Source organism: Erithacus rubecula, assembly GCF_903797595.1.
Source record: "Erithacus rubecula genome assembly, chromosome: 10".
NCBI lineage: Eukaryota > Metazoa > Chordata > Aves > Passeriformes > Muscicapidae > Erithacus > Erithacus rubecula.
Genome location: NC_136662.1, coordinates 11361038 through 11386078, shown reverse-complemented (window position 1 = coordinate 11386078; position 25041 = coordinate 11361038). Strand labels below are relative to the sequence as shown.

Sequence of the window (25041 nt, the reverse complement as noted above, 5' to 3'; positions counted from 1 at the left end):
GATTGATGAAATGGGTAAATGCACCAAGTGTTGCAGTTCACCTCATCACTGAAGCACTATTACAAGTGATTGATACATGGCAGCACTACAGTTGAATGTACAGGCAGATGGTCTGTGGGCTGCAGTGCATATCCAATTCACTGAGCTTTATTGCTGATATGTAACACTTGTTGGATTGACTCAGTCTAGCCAGTTGTCTTAAACAAAACAACTGCTTTTGTTTAATCAATTTTTTTGGAGACTTCCTTAATAGGAACATAACTAAAATGGAATCTAAGTGTATTCTATAAAACTGCTATATTAAAAGAAAGGCATTTCTGATTAGTAACATTTTTATTGCATTGCTAAAGCCGATCAAATCTGTAACATAAGAATAGTGCAAATATGTTTGGAGTGTTAAAAAAAAAAAATAACAAAAAAAAAAGCAAAACCAAAACACCCCAGCCCTTCTGTGTAGATGCAGTAGAAGTCATTAGAACAGCATGGTTATCTGCATGGTTATAGCAAGAGTCTACTGGTCAGAGGTTTGTTGGCACCCTTTCAGCACATGTGCAGTAGTCTTGTGTCTGTGGTTTTGTTGGGGAAGAGGGAAAAATACTAGTTCAAGTGCTTGCTGCTAGATCTCTTTTCATTTCTATGTTCTGAAGTGTTAAGCAAATTTTTGTGATCATTCATTAGTTCAACTCCATCAGTCTGATAGAAAACTGGTTATGATGATCTTACAAAAATAAGTTTTAACTTACTAAAAAGATAGAATGAAACAGAATAAAAATACCCCAACCCTAATGTTGCATAAAGAGTCTTACTCACAGTGCTTAAATACCTGTAACTAGCAGAAAGATCTTGTTTACCAAAACTTACTCTGAAAAAAGAGGTAGTGCTTGCCCATTCCATCATTCTTTTTTATACTTCTGTTCTTGTTCAAGTTACAAGCATGTCAAACAAGGTCAGAGACTTAAAAAATTGTGCTTGGATCCATGGGTTTTACCACAACCAGCAGCTTTTACTTTTTCAAGCTTCTAAAATCAGAAAAAAATGAGGACGATTGCAATGCTTATTTTTTTTCTAGGAGGACCTTATTATTAATCATCTGAGAATTAGCATATGGCTTTTCTTCATGAGCATACAAGTGCTTTGCATTATTTTGGGGCAATTTATGTGCACTCAGATTCTCAACAATTTACATGTAATTTTAAGTCACCAGTTTTGAGGAGTGGAAACCCAACTCTTATGTGGTTGTGGTTTTACCCCTGTTTTCAGGTGTCTGTTTCAGAGAGCTGTAACTGACTGGTAACATAGTGATGGCTTTGGAAATTTTTAACTTCCTCAAAGAGAATCACAGAATTCATCTTAAATAAAAAGTCCAGAAAGTTTTCCCTGAGATCCAGTAGCTGAGGGAAGGATGGTACTAGACAGACAACTGATTTGGGATTTTACAAAGAATATTCACACCCCTGGATAGGAAATGCCAATTAAGGTTTTTGACTACATAAAAGTTTCGTCTTTTCTGAATATATTCAGCTGTCTTCATTAAGGTATACTTAGATCTAAGAACAAGTAATGCATCCTACCATATCAATTAATGAAACTTCTTCCTAAAAATAATTGAGGTTTAACTCCTAAATATACTTGCCAAATGTTTTTGTAAGGCAACTGATTCATAGAAAGCTTGGGTCTTGAGCTGAAGCACTGCAACTATGTAAACATTTCATGGTAGCCAGATGTCTTTTAATAGCTTGATAATAATTTATTATTCTTCACATGAATTTCACTTTAGTGGGTTTTTTTTTCTTGAACATGTAACATATGTGGAATAGCCAGCAAATACAAATTTTATCAATCAGATACAGTTTGATATTTTTAACACTTTTTAAACGTTACGAGTGCCTGTTTACCATATGGTGTAAGTGGGTGTGCAGGAAACGACACTCTCATCAAGTCTGATATACTACTTTTCCATGATCTGAGCATGAACATTTCCTTTTAGTAGCTCTTGTTAAAGGCAAGCATTTGAAGAATGGGTGTGTAATTTTGGACTGTAACATTTACATTTGTGTACTTCTGTAGGTGGTTATTTTAAAATCAATGAATCCTTTAGCTTTTTTTTATTTTTATTTGACTTTATTAATAAAAGTTTGTTCCAGATTAATGCTGCAACATGTATGAGGTAACAGAAAAGCAAAATTTGTATTTTCTTTCCACTGGTGCACGAGCCAGTTGTTGTTATTGTGGTCCCAAATATCCTATTTCCTGTTATATTCTACGTTGGTAAAAGATGCTGCAGACTTTCAAGGGAATTCTACAATCTTTGAACTGAAATCCTGTGTGTCATTAAATTGAATTAGTCATCATAGTTTCTTGAGATAAGATCATTGTAATTTTCTGTGACTTGAAGATGCTGATCCCAAATGCTGTTCAGGCTTGTTTGCATACAGCTAAGGTTTAATTCAGTTAAGCAGTCCCTCAATCCTCTCTTGTGCAATACCCCAAATATACACTGGACCAGTGTTACTTAGAGCATGTAACTAAACATTCCGTGCAAACCAGCAACTTGGGTTTGCTCCTTTCCCAGATAAAAGCTTTTGCTTCTGCTGCAACAGCTACCTGAAACTAGAAAAGTACTTGATGATAACTGCTTTTCAAATGACAAGTTAAAGCATCATTTAAAGGTCAAAAGGGCACAGTTTTCCAAGAGAAAAGTGTTTGTACATGTATTCATAAATATTCAACATGTTGCCCCATCGAGATGCAACTTTTAACTAATTCCTACAGACTTCCATGTATCTTTCTGAAATTACTTACTGCTTTAATCTGTTTCTTATCAGATAATCAGTAGCTTAATTAGTTTTAAAACAAAGTTCAGGTAAGGAAAAAATCGATCCATGTCTAAAACTTCTTTAAACCTCCATTTCTCAATATTTAATGCCTGGCACCTTTTCTGAAAATAGAAATACCTTTTTCTTTCTTTCTTGGTGTAAGCTATAACAGCTACTCTTTAAACAGTGTTTCTTAAACAGGATCTGACTTTTGGGACATGCTTGTAATTCATGAAACTATGCAGTATCACCAACTCCAGTTCCAAAATTAAAAAAAAAAGCATATGAGCTTCATGGTAATAAATACTTTGGTTTTAGAGCATTCCTTAAAACTGCATTAAGCCTTCTGCTGGATTTGAAAAATAATGTCCTTGTTAATATCCTCTTAAGCTCATGACAGGACTAAGAAAATTCATATAAAAATGCACGTAAATCTACATCATGGCCAGGAGAATGGTTTACAGTGCTACAATTACCTCAAACCAGCATTCAGGAAGTCATGACTCTTTATGCCACCAGATGTTTTACATATACAACCTGCGTAATTCTGAGAAGGGTGAATTGAATACAAGTAGAAAAGCACCTCCTGGTCTTCCTCCCGCTATCCCTGTCCCCAGACTAGCCCTGCAGTGGTTCCTCTGATCCTCTCTCAGCTCTTCCTGTGCTCCCGGCTTTCTCAAGCAGAGTCACCCCGCGAACGCCGCCTCCTGCTGCCCGCCCGGGGCAGGGGCGCTCGGATTGGGCAGCGCAGGGAGAAACCCCAGCACCGCCCACCGGCAAAGGAGCAGCTCGCTCCCGTCTGGCGTCGAGGGCATTGCAAAACCCAGTGGCCTAAGGCCAAAAATCACAAACTTCACTCGGAATACTTCTCTTTTATATATATAGCAGAGTTTATGTGACAGTCATTTCTTTCCACACTTTGCCCTTACTTTAAGTATCGCTGAAGGTCGGTCTCACCAAGTGTCATTGTTAGAGAGCTGAACTATTTAGCTAAATGTACATACTGAAATGGAATCAGAAATGGGAAGTAATTTGAACTAGTTAAAGGTTAAAATATTTTTTAATTAATTTTTTTGTAATTTTTTTTTTTTATTAGGGGGTTCATTTTTTCTAATAGATTTTTTTTATTTACTACATACTAATAAAATATCATTTGGTACGCTCATATTGTATATCATATGTATAGTCCATTATATACTGTAATTAATCAAATGTGACATTATAAACTACTTTGCTTCAGTACAGTTGTTTGAACTCACAAGCTTTGCCTTTTAGCATCTGCCATTCAAAAGTTGCTTTACCATATAAAATATGTTTGGGTTTTTTCCAGATTGTCACAAACAAATCCAGTTTTCAAGAATACTCAGACAAGCCCAATGTACACACAGTTCCTGACCACATTACTGGAAGAACTGCATTTCAAAAATGAAGATCTGGAAAGTTTGACAAGAATATTTAGAATGAACTGACAATTTGAATGGTCAGTCAGCTTCAAGCTACTTTGTGTGTCTTAAAACGAAGCTGGTTAACCACGGGTTTAATTTTCAGCATTTTGTAAGTATGTACAGTAACTACAGATTGTATCAGCTGGAGCAGAAAATGTGTGAAACTTTTAAAAGAAATATGAATGGTATGGAAATGAGTGTCATCATTTTGTCACTTACAGTAAATGCCAGCTGCTTACTTACCATGCTAATCTTTTGATAATGTATGGTTGGTTTACTGCAATTTTGAGAGGAATTTTTGCTACCATAATTTATTAAAAAAATAAAATTCTGTGTGGCTACAATGGCTAAGACTCAGCAGGAATATTTTAATTATTACAATGAAATTGTTATGTTCAGTTTGTGATATAAAATTGAGTTAAGAGACGCATATTTTTTGCATAATGTTGAGATTACATTTTTCGTTCCAGGTAGGCCAAAAAATTTAAGAGCAGATATCTTACTTATGTTGATCATACTCAACTGATTCAATGAATATAGTATAATAGCATCATTACTGATCTCACCCTTTTGTTCCCCACAGAATAAAATGATCATCTTAGCATCTCCTCCTACCTGAAGTAGTCGCACAGAGAACAAAAGAATGTCTACAGTTGTCTGAGCTTTTTTAAATGAAAAATTTAATTTAGTATGAATTGTAGTACTTACATTTCTGCTTTTTCATTTCCTTCCTATGGGTAAGGATTTTGAAGTCTTGTGAAGAGGCTGATTAACTGCAGTTGTTCAAGGTATGAAGACAAGTTAAAATATGGATCATCTGAAAAGTTTTTAAAAGCAGTAGAAAGGAATTTTGATTGGTCTGGTTTTTCTTGGTTTGGAAACTTTCAGTCAAAGTTTGTCTACAGGGATCAGAGAAAGAGGGGAAAATTGCATGTGAGCCTGTGATGGTAAGAGCAGTGCCACTGACATTTTTCCAGTTACCATCATGTATGAAGCAGGAACCTTTAAGAACGATGACAGTACACAAATATGTCTGATTCATAGCCTGTTTGTCTTGCTTCTTCTAAGAAAAGGGGTGGTCTTTGAGCTTGTGTGAAAATTATTTTTAAGCAGACTCTAGTTGTTACTAATTGAGACTCTTAAAATATATTTTAAAATAACTAAACATTTTTTGCTTTCAGTAGTCATTTCATTTCAAAGAGTTGTGTTATTTAGGCTGAATGTGTTTGGAATTGCTTCTGTCACTAACTGATTATAAATTGCACTTTAAAACTAGTCCACTAGTAATTCTTAAGGATTCCATAATATGTTTTATTGCGTAGTTTTCAGTTCATGGGACATTGTATTTTGAAAGACTAGAGGAGAAAGTTGTAACTGCTGCTACTTAGTCTGCAGCAAATTCCAGCACTAGTTAAGGCTGAGACAAGCCTTACCAGGGCTGCCACACATCCACTCCATTAAAAAAACCGAAGTTTATTCCTTTAGTTTGTTTCTGTAATTGGACACCAGAAAGGAACGCTACTCTTAACTAGTTCACTGCTGTGTAGTTCCTTCATGATAATCAGAGTAAATGTGTAGATTACCCCTGACAGACAGAAGCTCATGCAGCTTTGCTGTGGAAGCTTCATTGTGCAGTAGACTTTATTTAGATGCTTGACTTTTCCAAACTTGCATTGTAATGGGAAGTTACGTTCAGTGTAAGTGGTAAAAGCAATGATTTAGAACTAGGATAACCTTTAATGCATTTTTCTAAATATGCAGTAGGGGAAAAAATACCCGTTATGATCAGAGTGTGTCTGATGCAAAATTTATAAGAATTACTGAATAGAAGTTACATTGATTTTTGTACCATGGTAGAAAAAGTTTACTTGATACATAAGGAGAGGAGAGTCAAGACCTCACCAAAAGATAGATATTCTATAGAAGAATGACTAATAGGTATGATAGATACTCTGAGAACTTAAACCTTGAATTTATTCACTTCTGGTTTTGGAAGTTGACTACATTTATATTTTTAGTTAGCAGATTATGAGCAAGCCATTATCCTGTTCCATGCATGCTTACCTTGGAGCACAAAGATTACCTCACAATAGTTCTGTCACACAGAGTACACCTAGAAGGCATTACAAATGTACATCATACTAGGAATGTGCTGTGTTCCATCAGTTTTGATAGCTCTCATTTGGAAAGTTTTTACACTTCCTGTCAGTTTAGTGGTGTGATTTTTTTTTTTTTTTGTAGTTATTTTTAAGCTTGGTCTTCAGCACCTACTGTGTAGGAAATGTATGATCTTTTAATAAGAATGAATAGGTCTCAGGCTCAAAGACCTCTTTATCAAGTTTCACTATAACTGCTTTTACTGTCTGCCTCAGCAGCTAAAAAAAGTCAGCTTTCAGGATTTTTGCATCTCTTCTTTCACTGCTGTGTAGTAAGCTCTCTCATTCTTTTCTTTGCCCCACGAGAACAAAATAACATTTCTCCATCCATGAGGTCAGAAGAACATTCTGTAGTATGCTGCGAACACCCTGAAGGCATATTCTTCACTTACTTGTAATGATTTCATCTCTGTTAGGCATGAGTAACACACATGTAAATAAATGCAGAAAGTATATATATATATATATATATATATATATATATATATACCCAATACTTTTGAATAGGAGAGAGGCCATAGATTCATCCCAAAAGGATCTTTCGATACTGTCAGCCTTAACTGGAGTATAAAAATCACAACTCAAGTGCCAAAAATTCAGTTTATTTATGTCGCTTTTTATGAGCATGCTTTGTAACAGCCTAACTGCTCAGAAATGTTAAAATCTAGATACCCTTTTTTTATCTTAAAGCAAGTTTCTGTCACAACTATCTGTCCTTCAGAAGAATGTCACTCAACTCAGCTGGTTTTTGGAGATGTTCTGCCCCTTCTCATTTTGCTTATGTTAGCAGACAGATTGTTTCCTTGTGGCCTTGATTCTGTGCTTACTGTTTTTCTTTCTGTGTTAGTTATACAGATGAGAGCAATTTGGGTCAGGGGTGGTTTCAGCCTTATGTCAGATACACTAGATTGTAGTGACTGACTTCTGAGCTGCAGGTGTGGAGAGACATCATGGATCTGGGTTTTTGGGTAAGTGGGACAGAAGCCTCTATTTCTGAACAGCTCTGTGAAAGGGGCATAAATTTGGTAAAGCTGTCAGTACCTTAGATGATAAGGATCATAAAGTCTCAGAAGTCCATTGCTATAACCATGTAAAGCATCCAGCATTGTCTGGCCATGGACCTGTAGCAGGGCAATTAGAGTATGATGTGTTTCTTTTAATAGCAGGGGGGCAGGACAGAAACCAGATTTATATGGTGATTTTTAATTTTTTTTTTTTTCTGACAGAATTGATTTAGTAAATAATTGAAGAACAGCTTGGTTTAAAGCTTGAAGCAGAGCTTACTTCATGCTGTTGCAGCTATTCTGCCTCAAAGGAGGAATGTGTGACATATACCTGCATGTCACAGAATGGATTTCTTACCAAGTTTTCTGTAGCTGTAATGAAATAATCTCAAGAAGAGAACAAGCACATACACAGAGGTACATTTTCTCAAGATTATTCAAAGGACTCTTTATGCTAGCCAAAGAGGCTGATGGAAAGACTTTTGTGTCTATTTTCACACCGAAGTTGAGTTCACAGTCTGGTAAATACTCTCAGTGTAAGCACTGCACTCCGTAATACTGAATTTCCTAGTGCAGAGCCCTTCACTGCTGCTATTTGATTTTTTTTTTCTGCCCATTGACCATGCTTAGTGATTCTTCTTGGACTATTGAGAGAAAATCAGGAGTCAGAGTGCTTCATTTGATGTTCACCATATCAGGGAAGTAGAAAAGTCATAATGCAACCCATATACTTTCAGGTCTTTGAAGAGATTACCTTGAATCTGTGTGAAGTTTGCAAATCAAGCTAGATATGGTAATGCAAAATTCTACATTAAAACAATCAGAAGAGACACTGATACATTTAATTGAAAACTATCAAAACAGAAAAGTTCTTTAGTAAATCTAGAGCAGCATAACTGACAGAGCTGTGCCACTGTCTAAACCCAGGGCTGGAAATTTAGATCTACCCTGTCTTTTAAAGAGAGATGCAGGGAGTGACAAGAACATGGTGCATGTATGAGATGTCTGGGGCCTCACAGGCTGTGTCCACACAACACATAGAGTCACTTGTATTTTCACTCTTCAGTCTCAGTGAGTAGCTTAAAAGGGAGACATCTGTTGTGGTTTTAGGGGAAAATAACAGTTTTGTGAATCTTGATGTTCCATGTCCTACCCTTCTTCCCCTAGTTTGAGAGAACCTGGACTCTACAAAGTGCAAAAGGGAATGAGCAGCTCAGCTGGACATGTCCTTTTTTAATTGCTGAGAAAAAAGGACTAGCACATCAGAGAAAAGAAAAAGGAAGAGAGAAGGGGAAAGCAGTACTCACACCTTCTAAATTTAGGCATCCAAACTTAGGTACCTGCCTGTCTTCATTTTCTTCAGAGAGAACTGATGCTGTTAAAATTAGGGTCTCCAGATCTTACCTTAGAGCATTTATGAAGTGGATGGTGGTAATTCCTCTGTTCCTATTCCCTCGTGGGGGAAAGAAAGCAGAAAAATCAGCTGAGAATGCTGACACAGTAGACTAGCTCTCTCTGGAGTAATTTGTAGTAGAGTGTGGCACAAAACTGAATGGGGACCTGCCCCTTCATAGTGGGGAGTTTCTAAGCAATCTGATTCTATTATTCAGTTATTTTGATGGCTACTACTTCACACCGTTTTTTCTTAACCTGTAAGAGTTAACACTAAGAGAATTCAAGTGAGTGGCAGTCTTTAGGGGAAAAAAAAGTAATGCCCCTATGTTGAAATTAGGTCACACTCTAGTTCAAGATTTTGCCTGTAAGTTTTCCATACTTATTGTTTATTTCTGCAATTGCATGTGAATACACAGTACTGTGGGTGGGGTTTGATCTCACTGGGACTGCAGGTTATGCTGAACTGTCATTTCCAGTGAGCATTAAATATTGAAAACACGGACTCAGCCTCTCTTTTTGGCAAGTCTTAAGTTTCCATTAGAAGCAGATGGTATACAAGGCAGGGCTAGGCACCTAACTATAAAGACCTTGTGTTTCTCAACTGTGTCTCTCTCTACCACCTGACAGCCAGTCCTCCTCTGATTAGAGTCAAAGGAAGTGGGTGTGCCTTCCATTAGCAAAGGGAGAAAGTAATATTAGTGGAGACTTTTCCTCATGTGTGTTTTCTTTTTCTTCATCTTAGAAGCACTCCTCTGCACAGAGTGTGTGTAGTACTTTGGGAGATGGGCTGCTTGAAAGATGCTGTAGAACATGAGCTGTGGCATTTGTGGTGCTACACAGGATTTGGTGAGATGGGGGGGGAGGAGCTGGAAACACGTCTTCAGCTGGCTCTCATTTAGCACTCTGGTTTCAAAAAGCAAGAGAAAGCAGATGGGCCTCTGAGCAATGTATGGACATGTGTGATAAAGTCATTCCCCCTGAGCTGCTTGTAGCTGTAGAGTAGAGCAAAGTGCAAGCTGGAGTACTGAAGAAAATAGATACATTTTGCTATGAATGTTTAGACTAAACTTCTAGGCTAATCAATCAGAACAGTGCAGCAAGTGTGGCCCCTGTACACTGCAGCTGTCCAACTGTTTGTTGGCTTACTGTGCCATCCGGCAGTTACCTCAAGACAAGAGCTCTACTGACCCCCACTCCAATAACAGGCCAGAGCAGAAGCACAGGTTCTAAGAGGTTCTAAGCCTCTTGCCACTTGGCATAGTCCCTGCTTGGAAGTCAGTCCCCAGGACACTGTAGTCACTGTACTTTAAAGGCAAACTCTTTGGTACATTTTTGCACACTATGTGGAGCTGCATGCAAGGATCAGAGCAGTGAGGCTACTGGCTGTTATTTCCTGCATCATCAAATCCATGCCATTTCTGGCATTTTTTACCCTCTAAAATTTCATGGTAGTTGAATTGAACAGTTAGTGGGACAGCAGCAGCCTCCTGGGGTACCCTACAATTAGGTTAGAATTAATCATCACTACAGAGAGCTTGAAGGACCTTGGATGCAGCTTTAATAAGCTACAAACATTAGATCAGGATTTACATCATAAATCTTGCCTTTTTGTTCTACTCAAACAGGAGTGTCTACAAATCAGGTTAATATAATTTAACAGTACAGTAGTTAAATAACAAAAAGGACCATAATTGGTAGTATTATCTAAGAAGCCACAGCAACCCTGCTTACAGCTGTCAGCCAAGATCTGACTCATCTAAGGTATTTTATAGCAACCATATGTTAGGCACGTCTATCTCACCTATTATGCAGAAAAATGATAACGTTTCCTAATCAGGATTTGCCACTAAGCAGGATTTTCCGTAAACACCTCAGTCCTGCACGTGTTATCCACAGGCAGGAGAAAACCTTTTGCTGACACTTCTGATTTGTTAATTTAATAAATAAAATAAAAGGTTACAAATCTGTGGCTGGTACTGATTTAGCAAGGCTGGCTGTAGTTCGAGGTGCATTACTTTGGCAGTTGAAATGGTAAATATCACTTTAGCACAGAATTCATGAAGATAATTACTAACTTTTGCACTTCTTGTTCAAAAGTTTCAGATTGAGGACATGGTCTCAAAGCATGTGATCCATTAAAAATACTTTGCTGAGATAGTGCAAGCAAAATTGTACTGATGTCATATCTTTACCTGCATTGCCAGAAAAGATAGGCTGAATTCACATCAGTATAGGCAAGATTAAAAAATAAGTTTGAAAATACGATGATCCTTTGATAACAACGTGGGTGGTTAAGCTAGAATAAAAATTGCACTTTAACAAAGGCAGACACTGTTGTAAACCCCAATGGCTTTTGATTTTTGAAAAAGGTTTAGATCCAGTTCACTGTTACACAGAAATCTGAACAGGCCTACAGCCCTCTGTAGTTTGACTTGACTACTTTTTGCACAAAAATTGGTTACATGTCCACCAGCCTTAATTATTCCCAAGCAGTCTTGGGAATGTAGGGGATGAAGCTGCAGTTCCTTCTGTTCTCAAAAGGGCAGTAGTTTTACTGCTTAAATCTCTGATTTACGTAAAAGCTTTTTTGAATATATTATTTTTTTTCCCTGAACTATGGGCTCTCAGTAAATTTAAAAAAGAACCAAAAGCAAACAAGTAGATACTTTTGCTGTTTAAGATCTTCAGCTTATTATAAAATTTCACAACTAGAAATGTAATTCAAGTGTTTGTTCCTTATCAAGATAATTAAGAGCATTTGCAAACTTGAAAAATAAGTGATTTTACAGATACCACATTTGCCCTCTACAGCTCTGGGTCATATATATGTCATCTCTGCTAAGTATTCATTTCTGAGATCCTCCCAAGCTCTGCTTTTTTTTTTCTCTGAACATCTGATGCTTCTTGTTTTTCTTCTATAACCACAGATATGCCCTCTTCAAAAAACTCACAATCTCACAATGCTAAACTGACAAGCTTGAGTGTCAAACCACACACCCCAAGCAGCCCTGAAGAAACACAGAATCACGCTTGACGAAAAACAAAATAAATCACACAAATTGTTTCCAAAGAATGAATCTGAAACATTGCAAACTGTGCACAGGCATTGTTTCCTAAGAATGCAAATGCCATTATTATGCTCGCTTATTTTACAAGCAGAGACTACTATCAGAAAGAAGAGATATATTTGAACAACTTTGTATTTCCTTGTTAAGTTTTCTCTGTGTGTGAGCTGAACTGGAGCCTTGCTGTGGGACCGAGCTGGGTGTCCTTTCAAAGGCAGCGGGGTGTTGCAGAGCTGGTTACACGGGGTAAGTGAGGCCGCTGCCCTGGAACGCGTGGTTTGTGCTGAGCGCAGCCAGAGTCCCGCCTGCCTGCGGGAGGGACAGAAGCGCTCCGGGCGCGGCGCAGTGAAGCCCTTTGCCCAGATCCCACTGGCCGGGCTGGCGCAGCTCTAGTGCCTCTGCAAGCCAGCCCTTCTCCCACGGCCGGGGCCCATGTGGGACAGCACTGAATCCACAATGCTGCGGTGCTAAGGCATCAAATGCGTATAGTTTGGCTTGGCAGTAATGCTGTAACTTATCTACAAGGTTTTATGATACTGTCATGCAAAGAATGAAGGGGTCATTTTCAGGCTCAGATACTCAAGACCAGCTAGCTGTCAATCACGCTTCATACTTTACAGCATGTTACCTCCTTCTCCCTACAGATCAAAATTTGTCACAGCATTAAAAAAAAATAGAACTTTAAAGTGTAGTTACAAACATTTACCTAGCTGCCTTGAAGGCTCTGACAGTATCTAACTGTAAGTAATGCTGTTGTATCGACTTCACTGAAAGCAACTCGTTTTTTTAATCTGGTGATTCAAAGGTGAAACACTGACCTCCAGTTTTGGTATTTTACTGCTGATCTGTGTAGGAGTAATGCTGTTACATCATTAATATCTTAAGGGTTTGAGTGAAAAGTTGGATTTTTTTTTTTCCTAGTTCATCTCTATCTGATAACCTTGAATACAAGACAGATGACGCCTGAAGCAAAGCTGATAAAACCACCAGTGCTAAGAAACACAAGGGAGGGGGGAATGGAAGCATAGATACATATCTTCACATCCTTACTTCCTTTACAAATGGAGGAAGGAAGTTCCCCGCAGGTTAGCCAAAGAGTATCTGCTCTTACAGTCTAAGAGTGCAATTTCTAAGAGCCACAGGCTCTTGAAAATATTGAAGTCCGAATTTCACAGATAATACTCCATAAATAATAGTCTATATGTTTTGCTTTTGAAAAACTTCTACTGAAAATTCACAACTGGGTATAAAGCCAGAATTATGGACACTCACCCCACCATGTTTCCTATCTCTACTCTGTTTCTGTCCCCTCTTCTTCCAAATCCCTCCTATTCTTCACATCCCAGTGCATGGCCATTCCTTTCCACTGTACCATTCACTAATTCCAACAGTCAGCACTCATCCTCCTGCCTGTTCCATGTGTGCTGCTGCAAAGATCCCACCCTACACTGCCCCAGGGCCACATGACTTGTGCACAGAAAAAAACACTCTATTTAGAGTCTTACAACAGCACCTAACAGGTCTGTAAAGCAGGTATGAATCACCCCACAGCTACAGCAGTACTCCTGTGCAGAGATGAATAAGAATTCTTATGCAACTCCTTTAATCAGAAGAGGCCTAATTGGTTGAAAATGAAACCTCTGCAGGAAAAGGTTGGTTTTGATTAATTTCTCAACTTGAAAAAGTCTTCAAATTGTCAGTATGTTTCACTTTGACATTTCTAAACATACAGAGAGGGAAAGAAAGAAAAAAATCAAGTTTCAAGTCACTTTTCATTTTAAGATGAGTTAAATTTCATTATCAACTGGTGCAGTAACAGCTTTGTTCAGAATTTCTTGCTCTATCAGAATCCCCATGTAACAGGCCCTGTATATATGCTGTTACCTATCAAGGCTATTACCTTTCACAATGCAACCCCAGGGAACATTTTTTTACTGAAAAAATGAGATGTATTCCTACTTTTAATTAATTGTTGTGAGAAATTATTGACTGTCAGAATTCACCACTGAAGCTGGGTCAAACTGATCAGTGACTGATTTTTTGAGTTTGAGTAATTGTCTCCTTATTGAATGTTTACATGCATTGAGGTGAGCTTTTTACCATTAGTGGTCTCCTTTAGAATGATTACCAATTGGCAGTTTGATCATGAATTTGAAAGCATTTTTCAAAGATGCTAAACCCCTTTTCACAGAAAAAGAAAGCGAAAGAGGAGCGGAGTGACTCATCCAGGCACATAGACTATGTCACATGCAGAGCCTGAAATAAACTCTGGGCTCCTGGTACCCACAGCCATGGCCTGAGCATTTACACAGCTTGTACCAAAACTGATAGCAGGTATCCCACCATGTTGCAAAGGAACATCCCCTTCTGGTGGAACATGCATTTGAAATTCAAAATATATTTGCTTCCTTTCTGGCAATATATGCTGTAATGCCTCCCTTACTCTTTTGCCTAACCCTACACAGAACTGGAAGAAAAATGAAAGTCCATTGATCACATTTTTCCATATCAGTTGCTTTGCATTGATGTTGCTGATACTGTGAACTTTTCTACAGACCAAACAGAAACGTTACAGCTGAACTGGGTCAGATTTTCATAAGTAATCACCACCAGATTTGGGTCATATCTATAGATACAGCCACTGCAACCTTTAGTCTCAGTTTTGAAGGTGGTTAAGTATGCTGAGGCCAAGCACTTTGAAATAAGAGGTTAAAAGCAGACCATTTGCTCTGGCCTCAGAAGTGAATGCTGAGCTCTTTGAGGAATCTGGGCCACTCCATCCATCTTCCCTATTTATAACCATTCTGCCCTCGAAGACAAAGCTACAGATGTAAAGGGAACTGATGGCTCAGACAGAGCTACACCTCGGAAGTTTGAGAGCTTGAGATCCTCTAGTACAAAGCTGCTCATTGAGGCTACCTAACAGTAAACAATCTTGGGGAGAAGATAATGTGGCCACTCTGCTAAAATGGGCTGTTCTAGGCTATACAAGAAAGCAGGATGGACTAGACCAATAATGCTACTTTTTAAGGGTCTTGCAAAATCAGTATTTGAAAGCAGCAGTGAACATCAATATGTTTGTAGTAGTGAAAGGTAAATAAATGTATGAGAGATGGTCCAAGGAAGCCTAAGCCATGTGGTTAACTACTAGTACAACCCTGTAGTTCTGGTTCATTAGGAATGACAAAGCATGAAATAAATGCATGGGAGTTGGACATAGGTCAAAGCTGTTATTACAAACTAGTAAAACTGCAAATACTGAGTTTCTTCTACCATTCTTACTAAAAATTAACCCTTCTATTAGAGAACAAAAATAACAGGGATGTACATTAAGTGTATAGAAAACCAGCTTGAATGGCTGAATCTCAGACTGGAATCCAGTAGTAAATGGGGCTGATTATGAACAAAGATTGTAAATATTAGTTCTTGGTTCATGGTGGGTTGGTTTTGGGCAGCTGTTGGGGGTATTTTATTTTAATCCAGGCCATCTATGTCATTGCACTTTTCATGCAATGAATTCCATCAGCACAACAGGCAAGGTACCTACAGTGTGTCTGCCAGTAAACCTACAGCTGGTACTGAACTTGCCTGGGATTAACACTTGTTAAGAGAGAGGGTAAGGAAGGGCCAGCACCAGGAGCTGTGTGGAAACTTCAGCAGAGGTTTAGTGAAGAAAAGAAGGATGTCAACAGAGGTTTGACACAGGAGGGAGATGAGTTCACAGTGAGGCAAAAGGGTGTGAGAAAGAAGCTGTCATGCTAAAAATCTGTGCCAGTAGAATTGGCAGAGAACATTAGAGTACATGGAGCTGTAGGGTGATAAGGAGGGTAGGTCAGTGTTACAGAGTGATCCGATTTACACAGTGACAAAGTGTGTTTTAATACAACCAAATGCAAGAGAACCCATCCAGGAGAAAAGAATGAAATCTCATGTGGTAGGGTGAGAATCTGCCTCTGAAAGCAATGATAAATACAGGGTATGAAGTCAAGCTGGACAGCTGAATGCTCAGCACAAAAGTGTAATTATAATTTTAGCATCTGCATCTATGTATCAATGTTGTGTACTAGTTGTCTCTGTAGAGATGTTTAAGTACAGTAGGAATTATAAATAGGAGAACCACCACAAAATCTGCACAAGCGTCACAGACCTGTGAAACCATTGCAGACCCAAACCACGTTGCAGATGGTGAAACAGCATTGTGTGGGAGTTAACTATTTCCACATTAACGTTATTCAATCACAGTGGCCCATTTTCACACAGCTTGCTGAACTTCAGAAAGTTTGCACAAAGGTTAAGGTTTGACATTTTGAGACAGAGTGGCTTAGTCTTCTATCTTCTAGTGAGAACTACAATAAATAATCAATAATAGAAGAGAAACAGACTCTTACTGCACCCCTTTCCAGGGTGGAAGCACTGAAAACATGGTTTTTTGACACAAATGCTTATTCTGAGGTCTTCATTACCAGGATTTCCAGTAAAATAGCCACAGGCAAGAAAGCACTTAATCTGACTGTTACATTAGGCTTCCTGACACCACATGCAGGTGCAAGTCTGAGTGAAGGCACAAGAAAATGCCCTTACCCTTCTAAGTAGACTAACAGAATTATATTTCTATCAATGTGTAAGGTTGTGATGAGGTCCTATTAAGGGGTAGTCCTGTAGTGTGTTAGAATCGGGTTTTTTTATAACCAGTGTGATTTCTGTTAGTTTATGCAAAGCATGCCTCTAAGAATGAAACAGATTGAGATAGGGTATAACATCCTGTCACAGCAGCATAATTCATGACTGCCCTCAGAAATCACTTCTCTCTTTAGATTTAGCTATTAGTTCAGAAATTACTTCTAGAAAGCAGTATTCTCTCTCAACCACTCAGTTGTACATATCTCTAATGAAGTGTTTAGCTAATTTATTACTGCTGCACATCTGTTATTTCTGCAGTACTGGGTAAATGCAGCACAATATTTTCAGTGTTATTACCATCACTATATCTGATCACTTCTTAATCAGAACCTACCCTTCTAACTGTGGCACTTGGTGTTTTGAGGCTGTGGGAGGAGGAGGACTCTGGAGGTCACCTAAAGGCTCGCACCTGTGTCTCCTGGATGGAAGGAACCCAAGTAAGGAAATTAAGGAAATTTAGCTGCAGAGCCCTCAGAAGTCTTCACCAAACCTGCATGAATTGTATGCTCACAGCTTGCAGTAGGAGCTACAGGTTGGACAGAGGTAAAACTCCAGTACTGAACTCAAGATGTTTGCTACAGGTTTAATCCCAATGTCCCAGAGCAATGAAAGAGCAGAGCAGAGGTACCAAACTGATACCCAACACCAACATGGCAGGAATCAAAAGACCCTGGGCTGTGTGCCAGTCCCAAGTCAGTAGCTGACACTGGCTGCACATCAGTTCCCTGGTACATAGCTGAGAGCCACTGCTTTGCTCAAGCAAACCCAGTAATGTCATCCAGACACCACTCACAGGCATGCAGGTACAAGCATAAGGTAGAGGTAATTGGCACAGTCATTAAGGAAAGTCCATACTCCCTTGTTTGCCCAGGTATAGGTCTCATTTCCTTGTCACACACCTTGAGGTGAAGAGACAAAAGTGCCCATCTCAGAACAGCAGCTTGAGAGGAATGAACTCTTTCAGGTGCTTTTTTACCCCCTTGGAACAAAGCAATTTTGCAGGTACCCAGCAAACAGGAGTGAGAAGGGAAGATGACCCACTCAACGTGCCATGAGAGGGAACTGCAGCTTCCTAAGGAGGAGGGCACAGAGTGAGAGTGTTATTTTCCCAACATCTCGTTCTCAAAGATGGCTGAACTACAGTGACTGCCTGTAAACCCAAGCAAATGGCAACACAACAGGTCAAGCACTGACATAAGAAAGTTCAACCTATTTTGTTGACAGTTACAGGCAAATGAGAACATGGACCACAGCACCAACTCTTATGCAACATTTAAACACAGTGTTTCCTATGCACTCACAGTATACAGTAATCACCATGAACAAGTTCCCCTAAGTCATAATGACTGCTAAGTCACCCAAAAATAAAAAAAATAAAAATAAAAAAAATTTAAAATAAAAGAAAGGAAAAAAAAAAAGAAAAAGAGCACTAAACTATTCTGCTTTTTCAACGCAACAAAAAGATCAATAAAAAGAGGAATTTGAAGTAAATACTTGCTACAAAATAGGAGAGGACTTATCAAACCCTGCTCTGTGTGTCCTACTAGTTCGGGCAACCCACACCCCAAACCACAGAGCAGTCAGGCAAAGTGTAATCTCACTGCAAGGAGGTTTCTGTGACACAATAACCTCCCTTCTCCACTAAGGCTGGGTTCTGACCAGGAATGGGTTCATCCTTTACCCTTGGTTTCTGAGGATTCTCTGTTTTATTACAGCACTAGAGATGTCACTTCCAGTTTGATGCAATGAATTTCAGGCTGACCACAATCAGGTGCGCAGCTGCTTCGCATGAGCTCTTTCTCCAGGAAGGTTTAAGAGTAGCCCTTAGTGTTACGTTAGTCCCTGCCTCGAGGAAGAACAAAGTGGAAAACAGATTCTGCCATAAGCACTAAGACCAAATGTGCTGAGCCACACAGAACTGCAGTGGAAATACTGAAGATAAGAGTAACACCCACTGACCCAGCTTTCCAGCAGCCAGCAGTGACCAGGAAAGACCTTCTTCCCCCAGCAGACTGATCATTGCCTAGTTCAGTCTGCACAGACACCCCACCAACACCACTCTTGTTGCACCAATTAGATGCAGTCCACACATTATTGACTGAGTTACAGAGATGCAAACATGTTCAGTTCTGTTTAGAGTACAGACCACTCAGATTTGCACTGAATATGACTTATTAAATGTAGGTCATCCTACAGTCAGGTTCCTGTTCTTTAATTTCAGTTAGAGTAAGACAAATCTGTCACATGTGAGTCAACTTCAAAATGCTCTTGGAGCAGTGGGAGTTTGCTTCTATACAGAACTATGTAAATAACAAAAAGGAAACCAAAGATTTGACCTTTGTTTACCCAAGCGAGTCTCAATTGACCAAAAGGCACATCAGATTTTAATAGCATTTCTAGGTATGATTCAGCTCTGACAGGCCAACTTCCACAACCTGACTGCAAGTACAGAATATCTGTCAGCAGGAAGCCTACACAGAGACTGCAGAGACACCAACAACCTGCAAGTAACACAAAATAAACATTTTGGTGCAAAAATCTGAAACGGGAGCAGAGCCAGAATGACAGAATGCACTGATTTATTCACCGCCTTCACTTTAGTGAGGAGCCCTCCTGCAAATGTCTCCACTCCATCTGGCTCTCCCAGGGGAATGCCCAGAGAAGGTGCTGGAGAAGGTGCATGAGCAGTGCCAGCACTCCAACAACACCAGTGATGGGTCAAGGCGTGTCTGCACAAGTGTAGGGGAGCCAGTCATCAGGGGGGCCATCTGAAACTAGCCACGAGCACCATCAGCACGGGAACAGTGCTGTCAGAAACACCCCATCACAAAGCTCTGTGTCCCTTTGCTCACATGTAAACCCAAGATAAATCCTCAACTAGGGCACTTTTACCTTTAGTCAGTCAGAGCTTCATGACCGTCTTTGTAATATCTTGGGCAAATATTGACTCGCATCCAACAGACTGAAAATATTTGGTTTGCACCAGATGTGGTGCGTATATATCTTTGAAACATTAGCTAAAGGAGTGATTTGGGAAAATAAAAATTGTAGGTGGATGTGTTTACTTTGCAAGGCTGTTCGCATTGTGCCCAGATGCCAGAAGTGTGCATGGAGGTTTCACCCACAGGAAGAAAGGCAGCTGTAAGTGCCACAATGCACAGTCAGACTGTGGTGCACGTGCATTCCTGCGCCTGCAGCTCGCCACATGATAGAGGGAGGACTGAGGATCACTGGTGAGACGTTAACGGGTCCATGTATTCCTGCTCTGAAGACACCTGAAAAGGTCTGTTAGCTGTAGAACAATCAGTGAGCTTATTGCTTCAGGACGCAGCCTCCAAAGTTCTTGGCATGTAGTGTTGGGGCTGCTTTCTGCAAGAACTTGAGAACCATCTCATGGCCCACAGCTGACAGCAGTTTTGGAAATGCTGACACTGTTTCAAGGGAAGGGAAGATAACTGCCCACTCCTCTCCCATTTCTCTTGCCCCAGATAATTAGAAATTAGAGTTCCAGTAAAAAAAGACATTGAAAGCACACACTGAAGCAGAGAAACACCTTTTGTTAGAAGGCTGAAAGCAACAGAAATGTAGTTTGATTGGTTTAAATTACTTCAGTTTTCAATTCTTAGGTCTCTCCCTGACCCAACTGTCAATTCCTCATGTGCATCTACTTTCTCCTGCTAAAAATCATCAGTCAGGTGCAGCTTTGGCAGTCACAGACCTTGCTTATGGAAACTGGGAGAGGGAGGGAAAGCACTTTAGCACTATTCAGTAACTTATGAATACTCCTACTATCCAATATTTTCATTCTGGGGCATTCATTTTGGGGGTCTTTCAGAAGGAATAAGAGTGTGAAAAGAGGTTCTTTTTTGTATTTACCAAGTAAGTATAGAGGAAAAGAAAAAACACAGAATTTTGTTCAGTATATTTGCTGGAACAACAGTATATTTGCAGGAAAAACCCTAGTGAATCATTTGTTTGCTGGACCATTCAGGGCCAAACTCAATCAGCAGTATTTTGTGCAGAACAGAATTATTCTTTCAGGACTGGAAATTCATAGCAATGCCCTTTAATCACCTATCTCAGAACAACTGAATCGGCAGCACATCCCAGACAGCACTTGAGAAGTACAAGAGTAACTTTTTGCTGAGTCTTTTTCCACAAGTGAATCTTTTCATCAGATATACAACACCTGACACCTGGGGCTCTTACACCCTCTGAACAGTCAACAGATTTTGACCAGAGTAAGAAAAACCAGCAAGCCACATACTGATCCATACATACACCTACCTCTAACGCACTGCCTCCCAACCCCACTGGAAATTCAGGGTGTTGGAACTTTCCTGGTCATGAAAGACCATTACAGCACCCAACTCATCCTTCCAGACAACTTACCTACAGGCTTACTATGAATCTTGGCACAACACTCACCCTGAAAACTACTTAGGCACTAAGCTTGCAATTTATCTGATAATTTATCTGATATCTTTTCCTGAGCTGCAGGAACATTGCACCTCCCAAAAGGGGAGTTAGAGATTGGTTTCAACATCATGATCAGTTAAACCAGCACTAGGAAAGAGATGGATTTTTAGCCATATGTTTCCTTGAAAATATTCCAAGTTAATTACCAGAGGCCAAGACACTTCATAGTAACATACCACAGGTTCAGGAAATACGGTTATTTTACAGGAGCCCTAGAAAGATACATCTCTGTACTCATGGTAAGGTAGTTAAGCTCTGGCCTCAGTGTCACAGCAGCATGCAAAGCCTCCTAATGCAGCAGTAAATCTAGAAAGGCCATTTGAGGTTTCTCCCTGCCAAGGAAACTCTTCAGACAGGTTACAGTCAATATGCCTCATACCCAGAGGCTTCTGAGCCATCATCCCCACTATCCACTGACAGGGATAGGAGCTCCCTCCCCAGTGAATTAGTGACAGTCCAGCTGCTCTTAGCTCTGCATATCCGAGTGAGTTCAGCCTAGGTTTCCTTCCTCCAGATCGCAGCATTTGAGTACTCCATCTCCCAAGTCATATTCAGGCTGTTATAGTCCCCCTTCAAGGTGTTTGAGGGTTTCCTGTGGAGCAGTCAAATCTGTTCAGCACCACCTTATGAATCCTTAGCCTGACCTTTCTGGCTGTGGCTGCCCAGAGCCTGGATGTGCCAGAGGCACTTGCTGCACACACATTTTCTCTCAGCATTGTGGTGGAGCTTCCTCCACCTCTTTGTCAACCACTGTTACAACATAAAACCGAGCACCACTGTTAGCAAGATGTGCAATTACCCTATTTTAAATTTCTCTTTCAAGTTTATTGGACTGCAAACACACACAAAGGGTCCCTAGCAGGTCTCTGTATGCCATGGACAGGTGGGCTTAAACACAACCTCCTCTGGCCCATGACTTTCTTATACTGATGACATCTTCTATTTTCCCTCTGCTCCTTTGCCCTGGCCAGCCTTTACACATAGGGGCAGTTTAGTTTGTTTCTGTGTAACAGAAGGAAGTTTCAGTCCTCGGGGCATCATATAAAATTAAGTCAGATTGCCAGTCCCATGAACAAGGCTTTGTCAGAGCTAACAATGAAAACCTGCTTATCAGTGGATGAGGAATTGGATTCATTTACACTTGTTTAAGTTGACAAAATTTTTTTTGTCATACTGTGGAAAACATAAATCCTCTCAGAAGCATGGCTGGGCAGCTGAGGTATCAAAGTGATCAGAGATTTTTCTCATGTCCCTGGCTACTGTGGGCTATGCTAAAAGGGCACTTCAGCTCCTTTAGCCCATAAACCTGATTTCAGTTACCATCCTTTATTGTCAATATACATAAGAGCACCCCACTGGAACAAAGGGATTGAAGAAATGGGAAACAGAGCACCCAAAGCACAGGCCAGGAGAAGAGCTGCACCATCACAGGCCTGTGTTTGCCATGTGCTGGCCTGCCTGGGGGCCCATACGCAGAAGCCAGCTCTTTCCAAAGTTGACTGCCACCAGCACCCACACAGAGGTGACACTCCTCCCCTCACAGCATGAGGGGCTGGGAAAACACACAGCCCAGAGTCACCCCCCAGCAGCAGCAGAGAACAGGCACAGCAATGTCTACAGCCCAACCAGAGACAGAGGAGAAGCAGCTTCTTGGGTAGAAAGCAAGGCCTGGTATTTTTTGGTTTCTACACTAGTCAGGAAAATGAAGCACACGGAAACAACTTTTTTGTCATTCTTGACAGGTTTCTTTACCCTTTTTGCCCCCTGCAAAAAAAAGCCCACCAGAGCTTCAGGACTGCCAGGTCTCTGGCCAAGTGGCACTGATACCACCACTGAAGATTGATTACCATGCCAGTACTTGTGGTCTCAGGGAGCTTCAGAGATTGTCAGTTGATTGACACAGCTAAGAAGAAGGATTGGAGAGAGGGCAATAACATTCACCTAGGAGACTCTCACTATCAGCACAGACACCCTCACTGTAACACATGCTGTCATGCAGCATTTCCCCTGATTCAGATGAAGTGGTAGAACCCAGCTCAGCTGGTGCAGTTATCCTTTTGTGTTACTCCTTATTGTATGGGACCTTTAGGATCCAACAGTTTTTGGGTGACAACCACACCTCCTTATGCTGCTTGCATTTTGTAGAGAGCATCTTGGTTCTCCCATCACTGCTGAGATCTAAAAAACAGGAGTCCTTAACCTTGCCAAAGCATCAATAAAAAGCTATGGCAGCCTTCTCCTACATTCAGAAGTTCACAGAAAAAATTGCTCAAACATGAGATTTCAGCAACCGAACATGCAGAGGAACAAAACCAACATACAAATGGCAAGTGGAAAAGCCACAGTTAAAAACTAAACCACAGCAGTCTCACAAGAGAGAAGTAATAGTCAAGCATCTCCCCTTCTGCAATTTTTTGGTGCCTAGAAGTTTGAGGCACTTCACACTTAAGCAGGCACATGCTCTTTCATGGCCCCGTGCCTTCCTGAGTATGGTGAGTGATGTGAAATGTTTCAGACAGATGTACTTAGAATTTAGGGAAAAGTAAGAGAGGACAGAACTCACCCTACTTGCATAAAACACCTTCCTCAATAAATGCAACCGTTCTTTTCCATCCCTGCAAGAGTCTGTGATGCAACATGGGCTGGGGAAATTGGAAGGAAGCACCCGCTGGAACATCACCCCCCTTGCCTGAGATGAAGGGAGAGGTGGCAAACGGTCTCACCACCTCAACTGGCCACAGAAATCAATCCAAAGATTGCCAAACCCTTGTAGGGAGCAACAGCAGTGAGCCCTGCCAGAGCCAGGCTCAGCTGACAAATAGCCAGGGAGAGAGCAAGGCTACCTGGCTTAGCAGAGGAGCTCATGAACAAACACCTCAGCCATGGTGGAAATATCACACAGGAAGGACACTCTTCTCAATTGCCATTAATGTTAATTTAAGGTACTGAAATCACAAATAATTCCAAAACCAACTGACAGCAGATATATAGAGCACACAGCAGAGCTCAGCAAAGGTCAGGCCCCTGCAGCACAAAGCCCAGCACAAGCAAACAGGAAGACCCAGCTCTTTGCTCTCAGAGCTCGAGGTGACAGCACCCTGACTCACACTCACTATTACTCAGTGTGAGCAACAGCACCCTGGTCCAGAAGGTCCAAGCTCTCTGACTGCAGGTTTGCAATAAGGCATGTCTACCTGCAACCAATATTGCTGCAGCACCTCAAAGAGTTAGAACAACTGCATAAAGAGGATCAAGGCTATTTTTCACCCATTCTCATTTTGGGTCTCACCCTCCTGCCTGCCTGCCTATCCTGCCAACACATGTTGCTGTGTTTCAGGGAGCCTAAGGGCAATAGTAGAGGTAGAGCTGGCAGTCTGTGAAACTGAGAATTTAGCAGGCATAACAGGCAACATGAGATCTCTTGGCTTAAATCAGTTAAAAGTTAATTGCTAGAAGGAGTCTTTGGAAGCAATTTAGACCAAAGTAATGTCTACTCTTTTCTGGCTGACCACATAATAAAATACTATTAATTTGCTGGGGCTCTTCATTTCAACACTTAAACTTTCTTATATGAAATACTAAAAAATTATTTTTGCCTCTTTTCAGATGAGTGTACTCTTCTGAACCCTGGGAGTTAACTTCTTGTCTCTCACAATGATCCCTCTTTTTCCCCTTTGAATTCACTCCTTGAGTCTATCAGTGAGCTTTGGGAATGTATTATTCATAGGGGGAAAAAAATATGTAAAACATAAATTCTATATCATAATGAACTGTCTGTCACCTCAGAAGATTACAACTTCTCTTTAATGCCAGCTGGCCCTATTATTGTACCTAAATCAATGGAATATCTTGGCCATTTTCAACACCTGCTGTGCTGCACTCCTGCATGGTGGCAGGGCAGCCACCTCTGAGCTGTGTGCCACAGAGGGAGCTGGCAGCATGAGCTCAGCTGCCTTCTGCACTGCTTGAGCAGAGGAGCCCAGCACTGCTGCAGCAACTGC

The 25041-nt window shown here is 40.4% G+C and overlaps 1 protein-coding gene across 3 annotated transcripts in view; it reads left to right on the top strand.

Annotated features, from left to right (window-relative positions):
* The window catches only part of RPAP2 (RNA polymerase II associated protein 2), a 56407-nt gene that overhangs the window by 29627 nt on the left and 1739 nt on the right, over positions 1–25041 (top strand). For 2 of the 3 annotated variants that reach the window (XM_079313819.1, XM_079313820.1), the window contains one exon: positions 4147–4438. The exons of the other annotated variant lie outside the window; for it this stretch is intronic. In XM_079313819.1, the coding sequence (XP_079169945.1) occupies positions 4147–4285 (139 nt within the window). In that variant the 3' untranslated portion in view covers positions 4286–4438. Of the gene's footprint in view, positions 1–4146; positions 4439–25041 lie in introns of those variants that run through there. 3 annotated transcript variants of the gene reach the window in all.